This window comes from Phoca vitulina, unplaced genomic scaffold (assembly GCF_004348235.1).
Source record: "Phoca vitulina isolate PV1807 unplaced genomic scaffold, GSC_HSeal_1.0 scaffold115, whole genome shotgun sequence".
In the NCBI taxonomy this organism is placed as follows: Eukaryota; Metazoa; Chordata; class Mammalia; order Carnivora; family Phocidae; genus Phoca; species Phoca vitulina.
The window spans coordinates 1283473-1304408 of NW_022589818.1; the positions used below are offsets into that span (position 1 = coordinate 1283473).

General features: G+C 57.4%; 2 protein-coding genes across 3 annotated transcripts in view; one reads left to right on the forward strand and one right to left on the reverse strand.

The window, feature by feature from the left end:
• The first annotated feature begins 4469 nt into the window (after window positions 1-4469).
• Window positions 4470-12672, forward strand: PKLR (pyruvate kinase L/R). Of its 2 annotated transcripts, none has more exons than XM_032398312.1 (11): window positions 4470-4569; window positions 5400-5579; window positions 7736-7827; window positions 7927-8058; window positions 8177-8363; window positions 8695-8965; window positions 9087-9237; window positions 9539-9691; window positions 9773-9939; window positions 10642-10823; window positions 11392-12672. In XM_032398312.1, the coding sequence occupies exons 1-11, from the start codon at window positions 4470-4472 to the stop codon at window positions 11496-11498; spliced, it is 1722 nt and encodes a 573-aa protein (XP_032254203.1). In that variant the 3' UTR covers window positions 11499-12672. The 2 variants fall into 2 exon arrangements, with proteins under 2 accessions (XP_032254203.1, XP_032254204.1); XM_032398313.1 differs by lacking the exon at window positions 4470-4569 and adding an exon at window positions 4875-4941.
• Window positions 12673-12759: 87 nt separating this feature from the next.
• Window positions 12760-20936, reverse strand: part of HCN3 (hyperpolarization activated cyclic nucleotide gated potassium channel 3) — a 9725-nt gene continuing 1548 nt past the window's right edge. Inside the window, 8 exon segments of the mRNA XM_032398416.1 lie at window positions 12760-13766; window positions 13768-14228; window positions 14659-14823; window positions 15635-15875; window positions 16229-16375; window positions 16769-16987; window positions 17368-17529; window positions 18410-18839. Of these exon segments, the coding sequence (XP_032254307.1) occupies window positions 13527-13766; window positions 13768-14228; window positions 14659-14823; window positions 15635-15875; window positions 16229-16375; window positions 16769-16987; window positions 17368-17529; window positions 18410-18839 (2065 nt within the window). The 3' untranslated portion in view covers window positions 12760-13526.

Here is a 20936-nt window from a genome sequence, read left to right on the forward strand (position 1 = left end):
CCACCTTACACTTCTTCATATGGCTACAGTAGAAACAAATAGATGTTTAAAAACTGAAAATAGTAAGTGTTGGTGAGGATATGGAGAAACGGGAACCTCCTGACATTGCTGCTGGGAATGTAAAATGGCGCGCCTGCCGTGGAAAACATTCCTCCAAATGTAAAACGTAGAATCGCCATATGACCGAGCAACCCTGCTCCTAGGTACATACCCCAAAGCACTAAAACCAGATGCCCACACAAAATACTTGTAGCTGAGGTTCACTGTAGCGTTATTCACAACAGCCAAAAGGTGGAAACAACCCAAGTGTCCATCCACAGAAGAACGGATAAACAAAATATTGTATAAACTTAAATTGGGATATTTTTCAGCCCTAAAATTAGGAAGGAAATTCTGACACACGCTACCACGTGGGTGAACCTTGAAGACAAGACGTTAAGTGAATTCAGGCAGACACAAGAGAACAAATACTGTGTGACATGAGGTCCCTAGAGGAGGCAAATTCATAGAGGCCAAAGTTGAATGGTGGGTGCCAGGGTCTGGGGAGGCAGGAATGGGGAGTATTTAATGGGTATAGAGTTTCAGTTTGAGAAGATTTTAAAAGTTCTAGAAATTGGGGCGCCTGGGTGGCTCAGTTGGTTAAGCAACTGCCTTCGGCTCAGGTCATGATCCTGGGGTCCTGGGATCGAGTCCCACATCAGGCTCCCTGCTCAGCAGGGAGTCTGCTTCTCCCTCTGACCCTCCTCCCTCTCATGCTCTCTGTCTCTCATTCTCTCACAAATAAATAAAAAATCTTATAAAAAAAAAGTTCTAGAAATCAATGGTGGTGATGGTTGCACGGCAACATGAATACACGTACTGCTGCTCAGAGTGGTTAAAGGTACACGTAAAAGTGGCTAAAATGGCCAATTTTATGTTACGCATATTTTACCACAATTAAAAAAAAAATGAAAATCACGTGCTTCCCTGGAGAACTAGAGGGAGGTCCAGAAAATGTCATTACACACAGTAAATGACAACCCAGGTCACACCCAGCCACACCCAGAATCTACTTCTTCGGCCCGGCCCGTAAGCCTGCACCTCTCCCCTCTGAGGAGCCTGTGGATTCTTCCCCCAGACCCACCTCTTCCTTCCCCGGCCCACTCTCCACCAAGGCCGTCCTGGGTTGTGGCTCCCCGCCTCCCCGCCAGGTGACTGCGCTGGGGGCCGGGCAGGGGTTAAAGGATGTGGATACAGATGAGAGATGGGCAGAGGAGTGGCGGGAAGCCCAAAGCACTCGGGAAAGAAATGACACTTTGAGGAAGGAGGAGGATGCTGACATGGTGTGTGGAGGCTGGGGGAAGGCGCTTCAGGAAGGAGCACAGCTACTGGATAATGGGTGTAAGGCGGAGTGAGAACTCTAGGAGGAGAGCTTCTAGCAGACCTACTATCCACCTGGCTTGTCCCAGGTGGTCCAGTGGGAGTCGGGTACAGCTGCCAGCTAGCTCACCCGCAGGGGGAAGAGCAGCTGAAACCAGCTGGGAAGGGGGGCTGCTTCTAGGCTGGGTCCTGCCAGCTCCTCACCCAGCTGACATGGAACTCCCCTGCCTTAAACGCTTCCCCAGGTTCAAGCCTTGGCCCCACCCTGACCAGCTGGGCGAACTTCAGCAAGCCGCATGACCTCTCTGAGCGGGCTCCGAAGCTGCAGATTGAGGACACCACCATATTTTAGGTGACCTCGGTGTTCTTTTAATGAATCAAAGTATAAATGTGCACCCTATCTAATTTATAGAGCTGAGTCAAGGGTCAAAAGTAGCAAAGTTGGGGAAAAGTTTTGTTGTTGTTTTTTTTAAGATTTTACTTATTTATTTGACAGAGAGAAAGACAGCCAGAGAGGGAACACAAGCAGGGGGAGTGGGAGAGGGAGAAGCAGGCTTCCCGCGGAGCAGGGAGCCTGATGAGGGGCTCGATCCCAGGACCCCGGGATCATGACCTGAGCCGAAGGCAGACGCTCAACGACTGAGCCACCCAGGCGCCCCTGGTTACATTTTCAACCATCTTTATTTGTTCTTTTATAAACAGAGCCCCGGATCCCATGCTCATTCCCCCTTGTAAGTCCTTCCTGCTATCTAACCTCTTTCTGTTCCACTGAGAGTCTGAGGGAAGGGATGGAGTTTAGTGGCCACAGCTCAGCCTCTGCAACCACACTGAGTCTGAATCCTAGCTCCGCTGCTGACAAGATTTTTAGCCCCAAAGTGTATCAGGCAGGGCTCTGTCAGGAAACGAGGGCTCTCTGAAATCAGATAAATTGAAGAATGTTTCATAACAGGATTATATCCAAGGGTGTGCACAGGACGCTGCTAAACTGCAAGAGATACAGCATTAGCCCAGATCTAGTCACAGTGTAGCGGCGGGCTTAGTACCACCTTTAGGGGCCCAGGGGATGGGGAGAGAATGGGTCCTGGAATCTGGAGAGGGTCCCCGGCAGGAGCTGTGACCTCCAGCAACCTTGCAGGAAGAAGGGGAGGGAAAATGCCCAGGCTTCCCCTCCTACTGGTGCCCCTTTCCAGGGGCCAAGCCCGACAGAAGCCACGGGCGCGGCCTTTAGCCTCCCAGCCCCAGACAGAGCGGACAAGGGCAGAGAAAGGACCTGGAGGGGCAGAAGGTGCCCACCCCACCCTGCTAGCCTCGGCCCCTCACTGTCAAGCAGGCTCTCAATCCCACCTTCCTTCTCGGTTGTCATGGTGACAAAGAAGCTGTACATGAGATGTTGAACACTGTCCCAGCACGCCCTAAGTCCTACTGTCCGCCTATTGATTTCAATGATTGATTGGCATCTTGAACGTAGCCTGTCTAAATCGGAAACCTTGCACGTTTCCCTGCAAACCTGTTCCTTCCCTAGTCTCAGGAAATGGCACTGCCATCTAGCTGCTCAGGCCAGACCTGTCAGTGCCCTCCTTCGGGGGATGGGAGCCTCCCTCCCCTGCTCCCCGCACCTGCCCCTGCACCCTGTGTGCTCTTCTCCAGAGACACCTCAGATCTGTCTCCCTCTCGCCATCTCTGCCGCTGCCGTTAGTCCGTCGCCTCCCCCCTGGATCACCCCTAAAACCGCTAGCCTCGCGGCTACTCTGTGACCTCTACCCGCCAGTCAGAAGGGTCCAGAGCATGTGCTGGGTCGCGTCACTCTGCTGGGTAAACCTGGGGCCCTCCAAGTCCCTGCTTCCATCTCCAGTCTCACAGCGAGCCTGCCCCTGTGCACCAGGCACCCGCCCCCTCCTGCCTGCACAGTGCCTCTCCCCTCCGGACACCCCGACTCACAACAGCCTTCTCTCTCTGTAGCACTAGGCCTTTTCCTTCCTCAGAGACTCCACGGGTATTATTTCTAACCCCACAGAAAACTCCTTGCTTCAAACTGTCCCCACTAGTTCCTTCTTGTCCTTCCAATCTCAGCTTAAATATGATCACACTTCAAAGAGGCCTTACCAAACCACCTCATCTAAAATACATGTCTCTCTCTTCTCCCCATTGACTCTGCTGTTCTGCACCCTGATCAATTCCTTAACAGCACTTACAAAGTTTGTGCTTGTCGGGGCGCCTGGGTGGCTCAGTCAGTTCAGCATCCAACTCTTGATTTCGGCTCAGGTCATGGTCTCAGGGTTGTGAGTTCGAGCCCTACTTCTGGCTCCATGCTCAGCAGGGAGCCTGCTTGAGATTCTCTCTTTCCCTCTGCCCCTCCCCTCCCTACACATTTAAAAAAAGAAAACCTTTAATAAAACACAAAGTTTATGGTTGTATATTCATTTTTTTGCTTGTTTTATTTATTTTTTGTTTATTTTTTATTTTTATTTGTCATCTCTATTCCAACTTGGGGCTTGAACTCAGGATCCTGAGATCAAGAGTCGCACGCTCTTCCAACTGAGCCAGCCAGGCGCCTCTTGGTGCTTGTTTATTGTCTGTGTCCCCATGCTGTAAATCCCATAGAAGGGCAAAGGCCCTATCTGTTTTGCTCACCATTGTATCCTCGGGACCTGGCACTGAGTAGGTGTTCAATAAATATTGGCCAATGAGCAAATGGTGGCCAGTGTTATGGTAACAGCGATGCTGTCAGAGCCCTTCCAGAGAATCCCACCATATTTTCACAGTGCTCCCCATCCCCTTCCTTCAGGCTCCGGTTCCTGCCATAAACCCCCTCCTTCCTAGATTCATCAGGGCTAACTCCAGTAAAGTACAAAGGACAAGGGGCCATATCACCAAAATCTCTATTCAGGTTGATGACAGCATGAATGAATTGGAAACTTCTCAGGAAAAATGGATGGGGGGGGTGCCAGAAGACGGGGTGGAGAGCCAGTAGGTCTAGGGGTGGGACTCTGTGTGGGGACAGGGGCAGCCAGCTGGGTGTGCCCCTTTTCTTTTCTCTGTCTCCCTTAGATAAGACCAGCAGTTCTGTCCTCCTCTCTCCCCCTCTCTCCACAGCCTCTCACTTTGTAAGCATGTCCAGCCAGGAGAGCATACAAGCCCAGGAGCTTTGGTCAAGGATTTCTAAGTCCCAAAGGGACTTAGCAAAGTCCATCCTGATTGGGGCTCCAGGAGGTAAGGAAAGGGGAAGCCATTGAATAGAGTGGGGAGTGAGGGTGGAAATCAGGAGTGGGGGTAGAGACACAAATGATTTACATCTGCTGCTGGACCCCGAGGGCCTTGGGGGGGGGGTCTCTGTTCACTGGAGTCTCCCCTGTGTTCAGTTTGGGCCCTGGTCTGAGCCTCTTTCCCAGCCTCTGCAGGCAGGGCAGGGGGGGTCCTGCAGCATGTGAGCCACGGGGCACTCCCGTGTTGCCTGGACTCTGGCCCCTGGTGGTGACACTTTAACCAGCACGCAGGACGGCTCCCTCGGCCCAGCCTGCCTCTGACAGCCCGACAGCGTGGAGCAGACCCCCAGAGACAGGCAGGCACTCAGGGGCATGGAGGGTACGGCTGGGACTGGGGCTCCTCTGGGCTGCGCCGGGTCAAGTTACAGAGACCCTAGGACTGGATCAGCATTGAAGGGACTGGGGAAACTCAGAGGAGGGGGTTGGGAAGCCAGCCAATTGGAAGGAAGAAAATAGGGAGCTTAGGAAAGGGGACCGGGTGATTCTGGATCATGAGCAGCCACTGTGGACTAGATATGGTGAAGAGCTGAGGCTGAGGGGAGTCAGCAGCTGGAGGGCAGGAAGTCAGGGTTGTGAAGGCTCAGGGAGCTGGATGGTCAAGAACCGGAGGCTAGAGTCAGCCAGGCCTGGATGCGAATCTCTCGGATAACGTCTGTGTCATGCCCAGCTCCTAAGGAGGGCTCAGTGAAACCTGATGCAGACAGAGGGGACCTGGGGCATGCCGAGGGGGAGGATGGGGGGTGCGGCAGCTGCCCACGCAGCCCTCTTCCACCGCAGGGCCGGCGGGCAACCTGCGGCGGGCCAGCGCGGCCCAGCTGACCCACGAGCTGGGCACGGCCTTCTTCCAGCAGCAGCTGTCGGCCGCCATGGCAGACACCTTCCTCGAGCACTTGTGCCTGCTGGACATCGACTCGGAGCCCGTGGCCGCCCGCAGCACCAGCATCATCGCCACCATCGGTGAGCGTCCCCCAGCCCGGCATCACGGGACCTCGGGAGCGGTTCTCGAGACGCTTCCCCACCTGCTGTCTCCTCTGAGACCTCTCCATGCTTGACAGACTCACTCAGTCAACAAATACTTGTTGAGCATCTGGTGGCCAAGGCTTGGGGCCCTGGGAGGAGGTTGGTGATGTAAACAAAGACCGCCGCCCTTGGGGGGCTGACCATCTAGCTGGGCGAGACAATAAATATTAAACATACTACCTTAAAAAGAAATAGATTATTTAGTATGTGAGAAAGTGGTAGGAACTACGGAAACAAGGAACACAGAGCTTTGTAAGGGGCGTTAGGGGCTTGAGGACAGGAGGCAGGCTGCAGTCCCACGTGGGGAGCCATTGTTCAGAAAATTACATCTGAGCAAAGGCGTGAAGGAGATGAGAGGAGGCCGTGCTCATGTTGGGGGCAGGGGTTCCAGGCAAGGGAGCAGCCAGTGCAAAGGCCCCGAGTCAAGGAGGCTGGAATGGTTAGAAACCATCACGGGGGAAGAGTAGCAAAATGAAGACATTGTAGAGGAAGAGGAGATCATGCAGGGCTTAGCAGCCATTCTTAGAGTTTGAGTTCAGTTTTCCTCTAGAAGAAGTAGGAGAGGGCTGCAGAGTGCTGGCGGGGGGAGAGTGACTCGCTCTTACTTATGCTGGAATGGACTGCCTGGCTGCGGTACTGAAGAGGTTGGGGGTGGCGGTGGGGGCAAGAGTAGAAGTGGCTCCTGCGACATTTCTGGCTCAGACCAGGTCGGGGCAGTGGCGGTGGTCAGACGCGATCAGATTCTGAGTGCATTTGGAAGATGAAGTCGACAGGATTTCCAGACGGATTGGACATGGGGAGGGGGTGAGGGTGAAAAAGGAGTCAGAGAGGAGTCCAAGGCTTGTGTCGTGAGGCACTAGAAGGATGCATTATCAACTGAGCAGCGAAGGCCTCGGTGCAGGGGTTTTCGGGGGAGGAGATCAGGAGTTGGGCTTCGTGCATGCTGAGTTTGAGGTGCGCAGAGGCAATCAGATACACAAGTCTGGGTTTGGGGCAGAAGTCTGAATTGTAGATATAAATGTGGGAGTTGTCAGCATAGAGATGGTAGTTAAAGCCATGAGACTAGGTGAGACCACCAAGGGAGTGAAGGGAAGATGACAGAGAAGAGAATGAGGCATCTAATGCCAAGGGGAGGAAGCAAGGGCTGAGAAGCAACAGCGAGTGGCGCGGGAGGAAACGGGACAGGGGGCGTGTCCTGGAGGCCACGTGAGGCAGGTGCGCAAGGACGCGCGGGTCCAGTGCTGCCAGCCCGCCAGCCCGGACGAGCGCTGAGAACTGAGACTGCCTTCAGCAACTCCACAGAGGTTCTTGGCGACCCTCGCAGGAAGAGATGCAGCAGAGGCGGGGCCCGCGCCCGGCTGGAGGGAGAGCAAGGGAGAAGAGGGGGAGGAGGGAGGACCGGAGGCAGCAGGCGCAGAGAGCCCTTGCAGTGAGTTTTGCTGCAAAGGAGAGCGAAGAAATAGTACTGTAGCTGGAGGGGGTGCTGGGGCTCAGAGCACTCCTTTTACGATGAAAGACAGAGCAGCAGGGTTACATCCTGACGCGAATGATCCAACAGAAGGGAACACGTCGATACCACAGGGCGCTGCAGAATGGCTAGACCTGTCTCCGAGCAGCCGAGGAAGGGGCCTATGCCCACGTGCAGACCGGCCTTGGGAAGGGCCTGGAGAGCTTGGCCGGCGGGTGGAAGAGGGCTGCGTGGGCAGCTGCCGCACCCCGCACTCGGCTCTCTCAGCAAGGCCGGGGTGGAGAGACCGCCTCTCTGTCAGCATGAGGCCTCTCAGCTCTGAAGACCCAGGCGGGCCCCTCACCTGGCACGTTACCTCCTGCCGTACCCCCTCATGCGCCGGGGACCCCCACTCTGCAGCAGTTACGTCACCGCCGACACAGGTGCCTCAAGCCGGGCTCAGGACGCTCCCCTCCCTTGGGGACCCCCCCCGGGCCCCCCAAGGAAGCAGGTGTTGGCTGACCTGTGAGGAGAGGTTGCGTCAGGGAATAAAGGTCAGGTAGCTGGACTGCGGCGGAGTGGGGCGGCTCCACGGGTGGCGACGGGTTTGGGAAGAAGGTTGTCTGAGCGGGATCCCTGCTTCCAGGACCGGCCTCTCACTCGGTGGAGAGCCTCAAGGAGATGATCAAGGCCGGGATGAACATCGCGCGCCTCAACTTCTCGCACGGCTCCCACGAGGTTTGGGGCGGGGCCAAGGGGAGGGGGCGGAGCTCAAGCTTGCGGGGAGTGGGGTGTCCTGGCAACCTTCCCCTGAAATTCCGGCTCGTTCGTCCGCAGTATCACGCTCAGTCCATCGCCAACATTCGGGAGGCGGTGGAGAGCTTTGCAGCTTCTCCGCTCGGCTACCGACCCGTGGCCATCGCCCTGGACACCAAGGGACCGGAGATACGCACCGGGGTCCTGCGGGGGGTGAGAGCCCGACCCCGCGCCGCGCGAGGGGCGGGGCCTGGGGCGGGGCCCGGGAGGGCGGGGCCCGGGAGGGTGGGGCCCGAGGCGGGTCTCAAGGCCATTCTGGCCCCGCCCCTAGGGCCCGGAGGCCGAGGTGGAGCTAGTGAAGGGCTCCCTGGTGCTGGTGACCGTGGACGCGGCGTTCCGGACTCTGGGGGACGCGAACACCATGTGGGTGGACTACCCCAATATCGTCAAGGTCGTGCCGGTGGGGGGCCGCATCTACATAGACGACGGCCTCATCTCCCTCCTGGTCAAGAAAATCGGTGCGGATGAGCCTCCGCCCCAGCCAAGCGGGGACGTGGCGCACTCCCTTCCCTTGGCCCCCTCGCCCCGTAGACCAGCGCCCCCGCCCCTGGCCAGCACCCTTCCCCACCCGCTCCCGGAGCCCCCGGTGTCCAGACTTGTGGGCTCAACCCGGGTTGGGGCTGGACTGCTGGGTTCGTCCCTCCTTGCACAGACGGGGCCTGTTAGGTGCACAGGCCCGGCGAGGGTGGAGAGACACTAGGACATGGCTTCCTGATCTCCTGGGCTCCCTCTCCGCGTCTATGCCTCCGGCTCACCCCCGACCTGCGCTGGCTCTTTCCATGCCTGCAGGCCCAGAGGGGCTGGAGACCCAAGTGGAGAACGGAGGCCTCCTGGGCAGCCGGAAGGGCGTGAACTTGCCGGGTGTTGAGGTGGACTTGCCCGGGCTGTCTGAGCAAGACGTCCTGGACCTGCGCTTCGGGGTGCAGCACAACGTGGACATCGTCTTTGCCTCCTTCGTGAGGAAAGCCAGTGATGTGGCTGCCATCAGGGCTGCTCTGGGGCCCGAAGGACGCGACATCAAGATCATTAGCAAAATCGAGAACCACGAAGGCGTGAAGAAGTGAGGCTTGGTTTTTGTCCCCATCAGGCCCTAGCCATCCCCATCGCCCCCCTCTTCTCCAGCCTGCCTCTCCCTGGAATCTCCTGGCTCTTCCCCAGCCCTGACTCCCCCAACCACCCAGGTTTGATGAAATCCTGGAGGTGAGTGACGGCATCATGGTGGCACGGGGCGACCTGGGCATCGAGATTCCAGCCGAGAAGGTTTTCCTGGCCCAGAAGATGATGATTGGACGGTGCAACCTGGCGGGCAAGCCCGTTGTCTGCGCCACACAGGTCTGGAGCGAGCCCTTGGGGCCCCGGGCATTCTCTGGGTGTTGGGGACACCTGACGGTGGATACCCACACCTTAGGTCTGTAGCACATTTTGCTGTCCAGTGTTTGATCCTCAAACAACGAAGTTGGGAAGAGATTCCGTGAGCCCCATTTTCAAATGAGGAAACTGAATCGCCAGAATCACAGAGTCTGTAGCTGTTACCCTGGCTTTCGGGGCACTCTGAGAGTGGCAGGGAAGTAGTCTGGGCAGGTGCCCAGTCAGAGTGTGAGTCCTGCAGCTCTGATGTCCCGATGTCCCCCAGATGCTGGAGAGCATGATCACGAAGCCGCGGCCGACCCGGGCGGAGACCAGTGACGTAGCCAACGCTGTGCTGGACGGAGCAGACTGCATCATGCTGTCGGGGGAGACTGCCAAAGGCCGATTTCCCGTGGAGGCAGTGAAGATGCAGCACGCGGTAGGAGTTCAGAGTGCCAGAAACACCAAGCCCCTTCCTGGCCCCGGTGCCCCCGGCCCCGCTGACCTCTGGTGCTTGCAGATTGCCCGGGAGGCAGAGGCTGCCGTGTACCACCGGCAGCTGTTTGAGGAGCTGCGCCGGGCAGCGTCCCTGAGCCGCGATCCCACTGAGGTCACCGCCATAGGCGCGGTGGAGGCTGCCTTCAAGTGCTGTGCTGCCGCCATCATCGTGCTGACCACGACTGGCCGGTGAGGAGGACACTGGCAACACCAGGACACAGCTTTGGGCCGGGGGCAGGCGGGGATGGGCCCCAGGCCTGGGTTTTGTCTTGACGTCAGAGATGAAGAGTATCGTTCTGCAGCAAGAGGAGAGGTAGCTGGAGGCCAGGAGAGGCGGATCTTGGAGCACGCGGGAAATGCGCCATGAGCTCCAGGGGGTTGGAAGGGAATGTGACGTCACTGGGCACGTAGGCTTCCAGGACACGTTAGGGCCCCTGCTTTTAGCCCACAAAGCCTTACAATGCTGAGGTGTTGCAGAAGGGCCCAGAAGGCCTTAGTTCAAGTCTTTGCTCTGAAATCAGCTCTGATGCCTTGGGTAAGCCACCTAGGCCCCACAGACCTCCGTTTTCTCGTGGGGTTGTGAGGATTAACAAGAGACACCTGGGAGTTAAGTACTGCATATAGGTACGTTCTCAGAAGGGTTTTATGCTTCTCAAGAAGTTTCTTATTATCTGCTTTGATCTATCCTTCATTATCACTGGTCGTCCTTGTGTGCTAAGAAGGACAGGCATTCTTATGCCCATTTTACAGGTGAGAAAAACAAGGCCCAGAGAAATAAGATGACTCACCCAGGGCCACACAGCTTGTTTGTGACACCTGGGATCAGAACCCAAACCCGTTTCCTGGTTCAACACTCTTTCACTGTTCTGAGACCTTCTCCATCTCCTTCAGCTCAGCACAGCTGCTGTCTCGGTACCGACCTCGGGCAGCGGTCATTGCTGTTACCCGCTCTGCCCAGGCTGCCCGGCAGGCCCACCTGTGCCGAGGGGTCTTCCCCTTACTCTACAGTGAACCTCCAGAGGCCATCTGGGCAGACGACGTGGATCGCCGAGTCCAATTTGGCATTGAAAGTGGTGAGCCACCTACATTTCCTCCCCACCTGGCCCTGGATCTGCAACCTCAGTCCCCCGACCTCACCTTCCACACCCACTCACAGGGCCTTGCCTCTCTCCTCTGGTCCCAGAGTTTCTCCGGGAGGGTCACTAAGACACAGGGATATATGGCCTCCAGGGCCGGGGTGGGGGGGGACATGCTGAGGAGGAGGGCAGTGGGAGTGAGGTCAGCCCAGCTGCTGTCCGTCCGCACCAGGTGGCCAGAGCTGGATGGGACGTAAGGATTAAGAGGTGAGAGTACAAGCTGGAACGAAACTCTGGTTTACTGACTGTGCTCACACCCCACCTCTTCCTTTCTCCATAGCAGCACAGGCGGGCAGCCCACGCCACCCCTGGACACCCCTGCAGCCCTTATAGACTGCCGCTTTCGCGGTCCCTGTGGCGCTACCTAGGGCCCACACTGTGTAGTTCACCCCAGGCCCCTCCAGGCTGCGCTGGAGGGGATGGGGGGCGGTGGCCGGCTCTCATGACAGGGCTGGCCTGCCTCCCTCAATGGCTGACGGTCATCTTCTCCCCGCACCCCTGCCAGGAAAGCTCCGTGGCTTCCTCCGCGTGGGGGACCTGGTGATCGTGGTGACAGGCTGGCGCCCTGGCTCCGGCCATACCAACATCATGCGCGTGCTGAGCGTACCCTGAGACGCCACGCCCCCCGACCCAGCCCAACCAGGACATCCCTCCCTCCACCCCACAGCCCCCCAGCTGTCTTCTCTGCTCCAGGCCCTCCCTGCCGAGGCCACATCTGCCGTCTAGCCCCGTTCCAGGGCGCCACTTCCTCTCTCCCTTTCACGCAGGCCCCGAAGGTCTGTGTCCAGCTAAGCACTGGCCATCTGGCAGCACCAATCCTACGTCCCCTGCGCCCAATGCTCTCAGCTGGGCCCTAAGATACTCTGAGCCCCTAATCCTAGCTTAGCTGGTTAATATGAGTCCCCTGGGCTTCCTGTACCCAGGGGGTGGGGTGCTAGGGGAACAGGGCCGTCCCCACGAAATCCCTATCCATGCAGTCTGATACTCTCCGGTGTGGCCCTCATGATGATCTGAGCATCTCCCAAGGAGAGCGCCACCTCTTCCTTCATTGTGATGGACAGGGACACCAAAGCACCACCCTTCTGGGGAAGTGAGGCTGGATGAGTGCTGGGGAGCCCCAAGAGCTGGGGGGCTCATCTTGTCACTGTCTTCACAACCTCTGTTGGGTTTGCAGGCCCCTCCCTGGCTGCTCTCATGCCCACCTCATGCCTTTCTGGGTCAGATGCTCTGCTGCCTCGTCCTGCACCCAGAAACTCCTTCGTGCCCACGGTGTTCCCCCACACAAACCAGGAGCCAAAACGAGTAGCTCTGTTTTCCTTTTAAACCCAGCTGTTTGGGAGCAATTATAAAACCCCAGGACTCCCCACTCAAGAGGAAGGATTTGGGGTCCTGGCTCCACACTCTGATACTGTAGTGCAGGCATGGGGACGGAGGAGCGGGGCCGAGTATTTCTCTTGTCCCTGAGAGGGCAGAGGTACCTATAGCCTACCCCTCCCCAGGCTTGGATACCTGGGGTCCTCCACTTACTCTTGCACCAACAGTAGACTCAGGAGGAGCAAAACCCCTGAAAGTAGCAAGAGCTTCCTCCCCGCTTGCGTTTGCGTAGCCCTTCCTGCCGCTCTCTAGGTAGGGAGAGGGCTCAGTATTGCTGCTGGCTGATGGAGCTGAGCGAGGACCCCAAGAGCTGGCATGGGGGGCCCTGCTCCTTCCTCTCTCCCTACAAGGAGAAGTGGGGAGGGATGGATAAAGGAACGGCTAAATAAAATGAATTAATAATAAATAAAACTAGCAAATGAATAAATACAATTATTACATAATTGAATAATAAGAATAAACAAGGAAGGGAGGGAGGAAGGAAAGAAAAAATGCCATCTAAGGATTCAGCCACTTGCCCCCCACCTGGGGGGATCCAGGCTGGCACATTAAATGGGGAGGTGCCAACCATCCCTTAGCCTCTAGGGGGACACCAGCGGGGCAGGGGCACAGGGAGGAAGTGGCCCCTGTCTACAAAAAGACAGATCTAGCACGGGGACAGAGAGTGCAAGGGACTTGACAGGAGACATTCGCGCTGGGTGGGGGGGTATGGAGGGTAAGGGTCCACACACGGCAGTGAAGGTGGAGGCCCACACTGGGGAGCTGAGAAACCCGTTGACAGCAGCGGAGGCATGGAGGTGGGCAGTGCCCGGCTGTACTAGGGAGACGGGGCTGAAGGCAGCAGGCAGCACCCGCAGGGTCACGGGCCGGGAAACAGAGACATCTAGTTGTTTGGCAGTGATGGCGGTGGCAAGGACTTGTGCTTGGTGAGGTGGAGGCCTGGGCCTGAGCCTGCGCCTGGCAGGACCATGCCAGGGGAACCCCCTCCTCAGAGGCCTTGGAGTCACTTCTACTTGGCAGTGAAGACATACAGCGCCTGGCACAGTGTCCTGAACATGGTAGGCGCTTGGTACATTTGATGAATGGGTGAATGGGTCAGGAGGATGTCAGACAGGCTGCAGGGTGCCTGAGCTGAGGACAGAGACCATCTCTTGGTAGTAAAGGGAGATATTCCCACAGGGCCGTGTTTCAGGTCTCCCTGGCCTTCCCCCAGAGGCATCGACCCTCGGGCACATACTGCAGCACCCAAGAGCTTAGCCAAGGGTTTCACATGTTGGCAGAGAGCTGGGGGCCCCGAGGGGCAGCTGACTCAGGCACCGATGGCCTGGGGGGTTGGGCTGTCCCTGGAAGCTTGGCCAGGAGCCCTGAAGAGGACAGGCGTTCACTTCCTGAGCCCTTACGCCCAGGAGAGCCATCCCCAGCTGCCCGTTGAGGCAGAGAGGGTTGGGAGGCTGAGAGTGGGCGGCCCCGAAGTCCTAGTCGCCGTCCACCTCCTCCCGGGGGGGGGACCCAGCAAGGACACCTGGGAGCGCCCAGCCCGGGACAGGCTGGCGTGGAGGGTTCGGGCAGGTGGGACAGGCAGGCGGGAGGTAGATGCCCACGGACCCCGGGCCAGCAGAGGGCCAGCTCGTACAGGCACTAGCGGGGAGGCTGGGGAGCCCGCTGAGCGTCGAGCAGAGCGAGCAAGGAGAGTAGCTGGAGAGTCAGGGGAGAGGGGCAGAGGGCCCCGCTGATGAGTCAGGGCAATGGCCACACTGGAGGTCGCGGCGGCTGTCTGCAGGGGTGCGTGCACCAGCGGCCCCCACAGCACCGGCTTTCCGCTGAGCCGAGCTCCTGTGCCCGGGGCCAGGCCCCGGACTCCCCGGGCTGTGTCCCTGTCGTGCTGTACCAAGTGCTGCTCCACGGTGCCCCCGCTGCTGCCGGGACTTGGCTCGGAGCGTTTCCGCTGCAGTACAGAGCTCTTCTTGCCTAGAAATGGTCCCAGCGGGGAGAGAATGAGGATGGGGAAGGAGGCCAAGGTGAAGGCTGGGTATCAGAGAGCAGGAGGACAACAAGATGGACTCAAAGGATGGCAGCAAGGTAAGGGATGGGGATGGAGGCTGAAAGGTAGGGGTTGGAGGAAGAGGGCCAGGGAGGACAGTATGTATCTGAGATGGTGCGGCTCAGGGACAGGTACTCAGGGAAGCAGGACTCTGGGCATGGAGACTCGGGATGATGTCTCCAGGGGTAGGAGACACTGAGTGACAATGACAGTGAGACACAGTGTTGAAGGTCTTGTGGGGGCATTTGCTGAGAACAGGGTGGGCTGGGTGTGACGTTGATGCACTAGCCTGGGCCCTGGGAGGCGGGGTGGGGACACAGCCAGGACCCCAGGGCGCACGGGGCAGAGGGGCCTCACCGATGCGGCGCAGCCGATCCATGGCCACAGTCTCGAAGGCCCGGCGCATCATGGGGAACTCCTCCAGCACGGCGTTGAAATGGTCCACACTCAGGGAGTACAGGCGGCAGTAGGTGTCCGCCCGCACGCTGGCTGTGCGCCGGCCCCGTGTCAGCAGGCAGATCTCTGTCCAAGTTGGGGGGGGGGGCCTCAGAACCGCCGTCCCCAGAACTCCCGCAGAATTCCCTCTCGCCAGGCCTGCAGCAGCTGACCCGGCTCCCTCAGGCTCCTCCCCACCCACACCAAGACCCCTAAAGGCCCCAAGGGTTGTCTTTCTCCAGACGTGCACAATTACAATCTCTCTCACTCTCTCCAAACTAAAGCTGACAAACAGGTGGGTCTTTCTGGCCCCCACGCACCTAGTTATTCCACTCCATTTAATTCATACCCACTCCCCTGCTCTGGCCCAAGGGGCAGGCCTGGGGCAGCGAATGAAGTCCAAGGGCAACTGAGAAGGAGAAAAGCAGGGCCAAAGGGCAAAGGGCAAAGGGCAACACGACAGGGATGCTGGAGAGTGGCGGGTGGTCTGGGGCTGAGCCAGGGCAGAGCCTCGAGCGGCTGTGGGCAGCCTCTGGTGGAACGGCCCCCCACTGCTACAGCCTGACCCCTGCACCAGGGCGTCCCGCCAGGGAGCCAGCAAACTCAAGCCCCTGGAGCAGCAGGGCTTTATTCCTGTCTTCCCTTCATCTCCCAGGATCCTTGGATTTCACTGCTTAAGGGTTCTACAAGGCCCATTGGCCCAGAAATCGTCAAGCTGGGTATGCATTGGCCTCTCTTAGGAAGCGATTTAAAACCGCAGAGCCCCAGGGCCCAGACTCTGGTTAAGCAGGCCTAGGGAAGGCTGGAGCTCTGTGATTCTGCACACAGCCTGACCCAGGGGAGCAACTGCCCTCTAGCTTCTGCTCCAGTCCCCCCACCCTCCCCGAGGCCTGCTGACCCCCAAAGTAGGATCCATCAGTGAGGCGGGTGTCCCGGGCGCCACGTGCCAGCACACTGAGCAGCCCGTGCTGGATGAAGTACATCTTCCTGCCCACGGAGCCCTCACGCACCACGAGGTCCCCCGGCTGGAAGACCTCAAAGCGCAGCTTGGTGAGCACGGCTGTGACGAAGCTGGGGTCGGCATGGGCAAACAACGGCATGTGGGCCACCAGGCCCCGGCAGGTGAAGTTAATGATCTCCTGGGCAGGGGAGGGGCCTGTCAGGCAGGCGGTGTCCCCTGCCCCGAGGTGCCCCCATCGAGCTCATCTGTCTCCAGAGGCCCCACCCCTGGGGTCATGATCTGCCAAAGGATGGGGATGCTTCAGTGGGCCTGGGACCATCCCTAAGCTCCTGCCTTCAGAGCTCTCCCACAAGCCCCTGCAGGACCATCCCCCCAAAACAGAGATCCCTGCAGCCCCTCCCCATGTATACTTAACCCCCATAAGACTTTCCAGAAAGACCCTAGTCCCTAAAAGCCCCCCAGAGGCCTGGTCTCATCACCTCCTGACCAGCAGCCCCCAGCCCAGATGGCACCGCACACGCCCAGCCCCACCTCCCGAAGCGGCTCGCTCAGCTCGCCCAGGATGCTCTCCTCATCGAACATCTTTCCCTGGTAGCGGTGCTCGTAGTACTCGTGGATGCGCTGCCGGGTGTCAGCCGGCAGCTTGTGGAAGGACATGTACTGCTCCACCTGCTTGTACTGGAGGGCCAGCCGGTGGTCGGCGGCCAGTGGATACAGAGCCGGGTGCAGGGCGGGGGCCGTGGGGGGGACGGTATGTGGAAGAAAGACCACAGGCATCGGCCAGATCCAGAGGGGTGAAGCGTGGAGACACATGGGGGTACGGCGGGCCACAGGGAAGACACACGGCACAGTCACAGGAAAACCCAGACGTGGGCAGAGAAAGGGTCAAGGACAGGGACGTAGGTCCAAACAAGGAAACAGTTACACACAGGGGCATGGGACAAATGGACACAGGGCAGGGAAGGACACAGAGACCCAACACGGGCATGCGTCAGAATCGGCCTCGAGTGGAGCTACCCAGCCTCTGACACGCTTCCATGCCCACCCCTTCCTTCTCCTGCCCCTGCTGACCTTCTCCTGGTACTGACGTCGGGAAGAGTCCAGGGACTGGATGAGCGCCGTGGCGTGGCCGATGAACATGGCGTAGCACGTGGCACCCACAATCATGCTGAGCATGGTGAGCCAGACGTCGGGCATGCCTACAGGGGCTTGCTGCCCGTAGCCAATGCACAGCATGTGGCTCATGGCCTTGAACAGGGCGTGGGAATACTGGCGCCCCCACGAGTGGTTCTGGAGGGCAGAGTGCATTGCCGAGCTGGACACAGCCTCCTCGGAGAGGCCTCATTCTCCTCCTGCTACCCCCCCTCCTTCAGTCCTTCCGCCTGCCCCCCTCTTCTTTAGGCTTGGTTCTGGGGGCCCCAGGGCAGAAGGGGCCTCTCTGCAGCGTGGGGGTCCCCAGTGTCTGCCTAGGTGTCCTTCCCTGCCTGCTCTCCACAACACAAGAGCACTTCCTCCCATCCAAGTACTAACCAGGACAAGAGCACTCCCTCTAGGTAGCTTCCCCCCACCCCCACCTCCTCACGCGGCCATCTCCCACCTCCTGCCCCTGCTTCCCAGGCAGAGGAGCCCTGAGAAGGCCCAGAGGTGACAGGGCTGTGGGGAGTTCTCACCACCATGTGGTTGATGGAGACCCAGCAGTCAGGAGGGAAGTCCTGCAGCATGGGCACCAGGAACTGCAGACACCCGTCCCAATGGCACAGCAGCAGCATCATCCCGATGAGGTTGAAGATGCGCACCACGGCACTGGCCAGGTCATAGGTCATGTGAAAGATCTGAGGAGTCCGAGGAGCGGCTGCTGTGGACAGGACCCCCTCCCCGCTGGTCCTCCTCTAATCCTGGCCCTGCAAATTCTCTCCTTGAACTTCTCTGGCCCCAGCCCCCATGAATGTTTCAAACGCGGCTGTTATTCACGCACAGCACACCCATACAGCAGATACAAAGTCGGCTGGGCTACTACTCTCATCTTAGGCATAGGAAATTGATGCCAGTCACGTGCCCAGAATCACAGCGTCACAGCAGAAACTCAAAACAATCTACTGCGCAAGCTGCCCAGGCCGTGCCCGCTGGAAGAGAGGAAGAGGGCATTTCACGGTGCAATGTCCCCAAGGCCTGCGTGCCAGCACTCGCGCCCGCAGCCCCCTTCCCCTCCCCCCAACACTAACAGAACTTACTATGTTCCAGGCACTGTTCTAGGAGCTTTACGGGTATTAATTCCTTTAAGCCTTATAACCTTCTCGTATGTAAGTATATTTAACGTCTTCATTTTATAGAAGAGGAAACCAAGTCTCGTATAGTAAATACTAAAACGGGGATATGATCACAGGCAATGAAATCGCAGGGCCCACACTCTGAACCACTAAACTCTGCTCCCCTTGAAGCCGAAACTCCAGGCCCTTCCACAGCCTGCTCCCCTCCCACTTCCGCCTGCCCCCGGCCAATTAACCTGCAAGTGTTCCTCCGCAGCTGCGCCCCACCCTCCTCACCTGCGGGGCGCGGGCCCCCCCCCCAACCCTCAGAGTGCCCCTGCTTCTGCCCCACCAACTCTGGAGAGAGCCCACCCGGCTGCCTCACTCCATAAAGTCACCAGGAGCCCCACCCATAGCGCTGTCCCGGAGAAGTCTGCGAGCCCCCCTGCCCACCTCCCCGCCCCACCTCCTCCCACTGGTGTATGTAGCGGATGAGGCGGGAGAGACGCAGCAGCCGTAGCAGGCTGAGGATCTTGGTGAAGCGCACAATGCGCAGCGCCCGCGCTGTTTTGTAGACCTCGGCATCCAGTCGTGGTTCCAGCTCCACCACCAGGAAGATGTAATCCACCGGGATGGAGGAGATGAGGTCGACCAGGAACCAGGTGCGCAGGTAGCGCGACCGGATGGCCCGCGGTGCCAGCAGGATTTCAGCACCCTCCTCAACCACGATGCCGGTGCGGAAGTTGAGCACCAGATCCAGCAGGAAGAAAGTGTCTGAGAGGACGTTGAAGACGATCCAAGGTGGGGAGTTCTCCTCCTTGAAGAAGGTGATGCCCACGGGCAGCACAATGAGGTTCCCCACCATCAGCAGGAGCATGATCAGGTCCCAGTAAAACCTAAGGCGGGGGTGGGACGGGGAGTAAGACCACGAGATTGCACCAGCCACTCCACAAACAGCAGTCTGACACAGCTAAGGGTGGGGAACGGAATGGTCATTTACAGCTGGTGGGAGTGTAAGGTGGGACCACCATTTGAGAAAATAGTTTGGTATTATCTAATAAAGTTAAACATTTGCATTCCCTGCAACCCAGCAATTCCATTCTAAGTATATTCACACTCAAGGGAAGTATGTGCTCCAGGAGATACATACAGGAATTTTTACAGCAGCATGAAATCTGGAAATAATCCAAAATGTTCATCAGTAGAAAAATGTAGATTAATAAAATACACACCGTAGATAAATAGACTGTGATATACTCATGCCCTGGAGTAATCTACAACACTGAAATCACCCAACAGCAGGTACATTCCACAGTGTGGGTGAATCTCACTAATCTAGTGTTGAGCAAAAGGAAGAACAAAAGGATACATACTGGATGATTCCACTTGTACATAGTTCAAAAACAGCCAAGACTAAACTGCATTATTTAGAGAGTCACAGAAAAGTGGTAAAACTATTTTTAAAAAAGTAAGGACCTGAGTGCCACAAAAATTAGAATAATAGGTTAGGGAAAGGGCTGTGAGAGCAGTAAGGGTGCTTCTGGGCGCCGGCAATGTAGTCTCTCTTCACCTGGGTGGTTGTTACATGGGGGTGTGCTTTGTGATTACATATACATGTATGTGTGTACGCATACGTGTACATGTGCATACGTACACACACATGTATTTTGAGTACATATGCGATATAATATGCCAGCATATGCTATACCGCTAGGTAGAAGTCTACCGTATAGGTACCCACTGGACAGATGTGTCTACTAGACACAGCCTCGCTGTATACACTCATACATCTCTTTAATGTGTACAACATATACGTAATATTTTGTCATGTACATGCTTTATGTCACTATCATTAAATATTTTTAAAGTTAAAAAAAGATCGAGTACCCTGTGCTAACCCCACAGGGTTGTTGAAAACACACACACTGAGACAATGGATAAGACAGTGTGTACAAGCACTAGTTGGTTTCATGACTCACCCACCTTTTGTTCCCAGATTTCTGAAGAGGTTGCTGCTTCTTCCATCTCCAGCTCTCTGCCCATTCCTGGTCTAGGACTTCACGCCCTCCCCACCCCAACCCTCCTTCCCAACACAGCTGGACCCATGGTTCCTGGTTCTCTGCTGGGATCTGCTTGTCTATGTCCCAGGGTGGGGTGGTCTGTTCTGCTTCCCATCTGAACTGAGCTTTTTAGGGATGCCCCGCCCCCCTTCACAGCCCTTCAGACAGGGCTGCACACAGAGAGGCTCCACAGGAGATCCCGAGGCAGCAAGGCTTAAAGCTCCGCACTCCTTTCCTTCCCTAATCTCCCTGTGCCTACTGGCACTCTGGCTGAGCCCAGGCAAGGGCACTGGCAGGGGAGGGCCACACTGCTGTGGTGGAAGTGTGGAAAGAAGAGGTCAGGAGGAAGCTAGGTGAAGCCTTCATTCAGAGATCACTGGACCATCTAGGGCCCCCATTAGCTATGGTGGTTTTATTTCTATTTTTTAAAGATTTATTTATATATTTGAGAGAGAGAGAGGCAGGGGGAGGAGCAGAGGGAGAGGAAGAGAGAGTCTTAAGCAGACTGAGGGTAGAGCCCGATGCAGGGCTCAATCTCATGACTCTGAGATCACTACCTGAGCTGAAACCAAGAGTTGGATGCTTAACTGACTGGGTGCCACCCAGGCACCCCAGCTGTGGTGGTTTTAATTCCAGGACACACCTAATCACAGCATCAAACCAGGACCCAGCCCCTTCTGGGTCTGACTACAAAATCAATCTTTTCAGCTTCTAAAAGAAACATGGGGGTTCCCAAATCCAGGCCTTCAGGAAGCCTCTCAGACTGTGTGCTTTCAATGAACAACAAATCCTTGACCCCCTCTTCCTCTGCCTCCTGGGGCACTGGAGAAATCCTGTACTGTGAGCTGGGAGAGGAGAGGAGAGGGGAGGAGAGGAGAGGAGAGGGGAGGAGAGGAGAGGAGAGGAGAGGAGAGGAGAGGAGAGGAGAGGAGA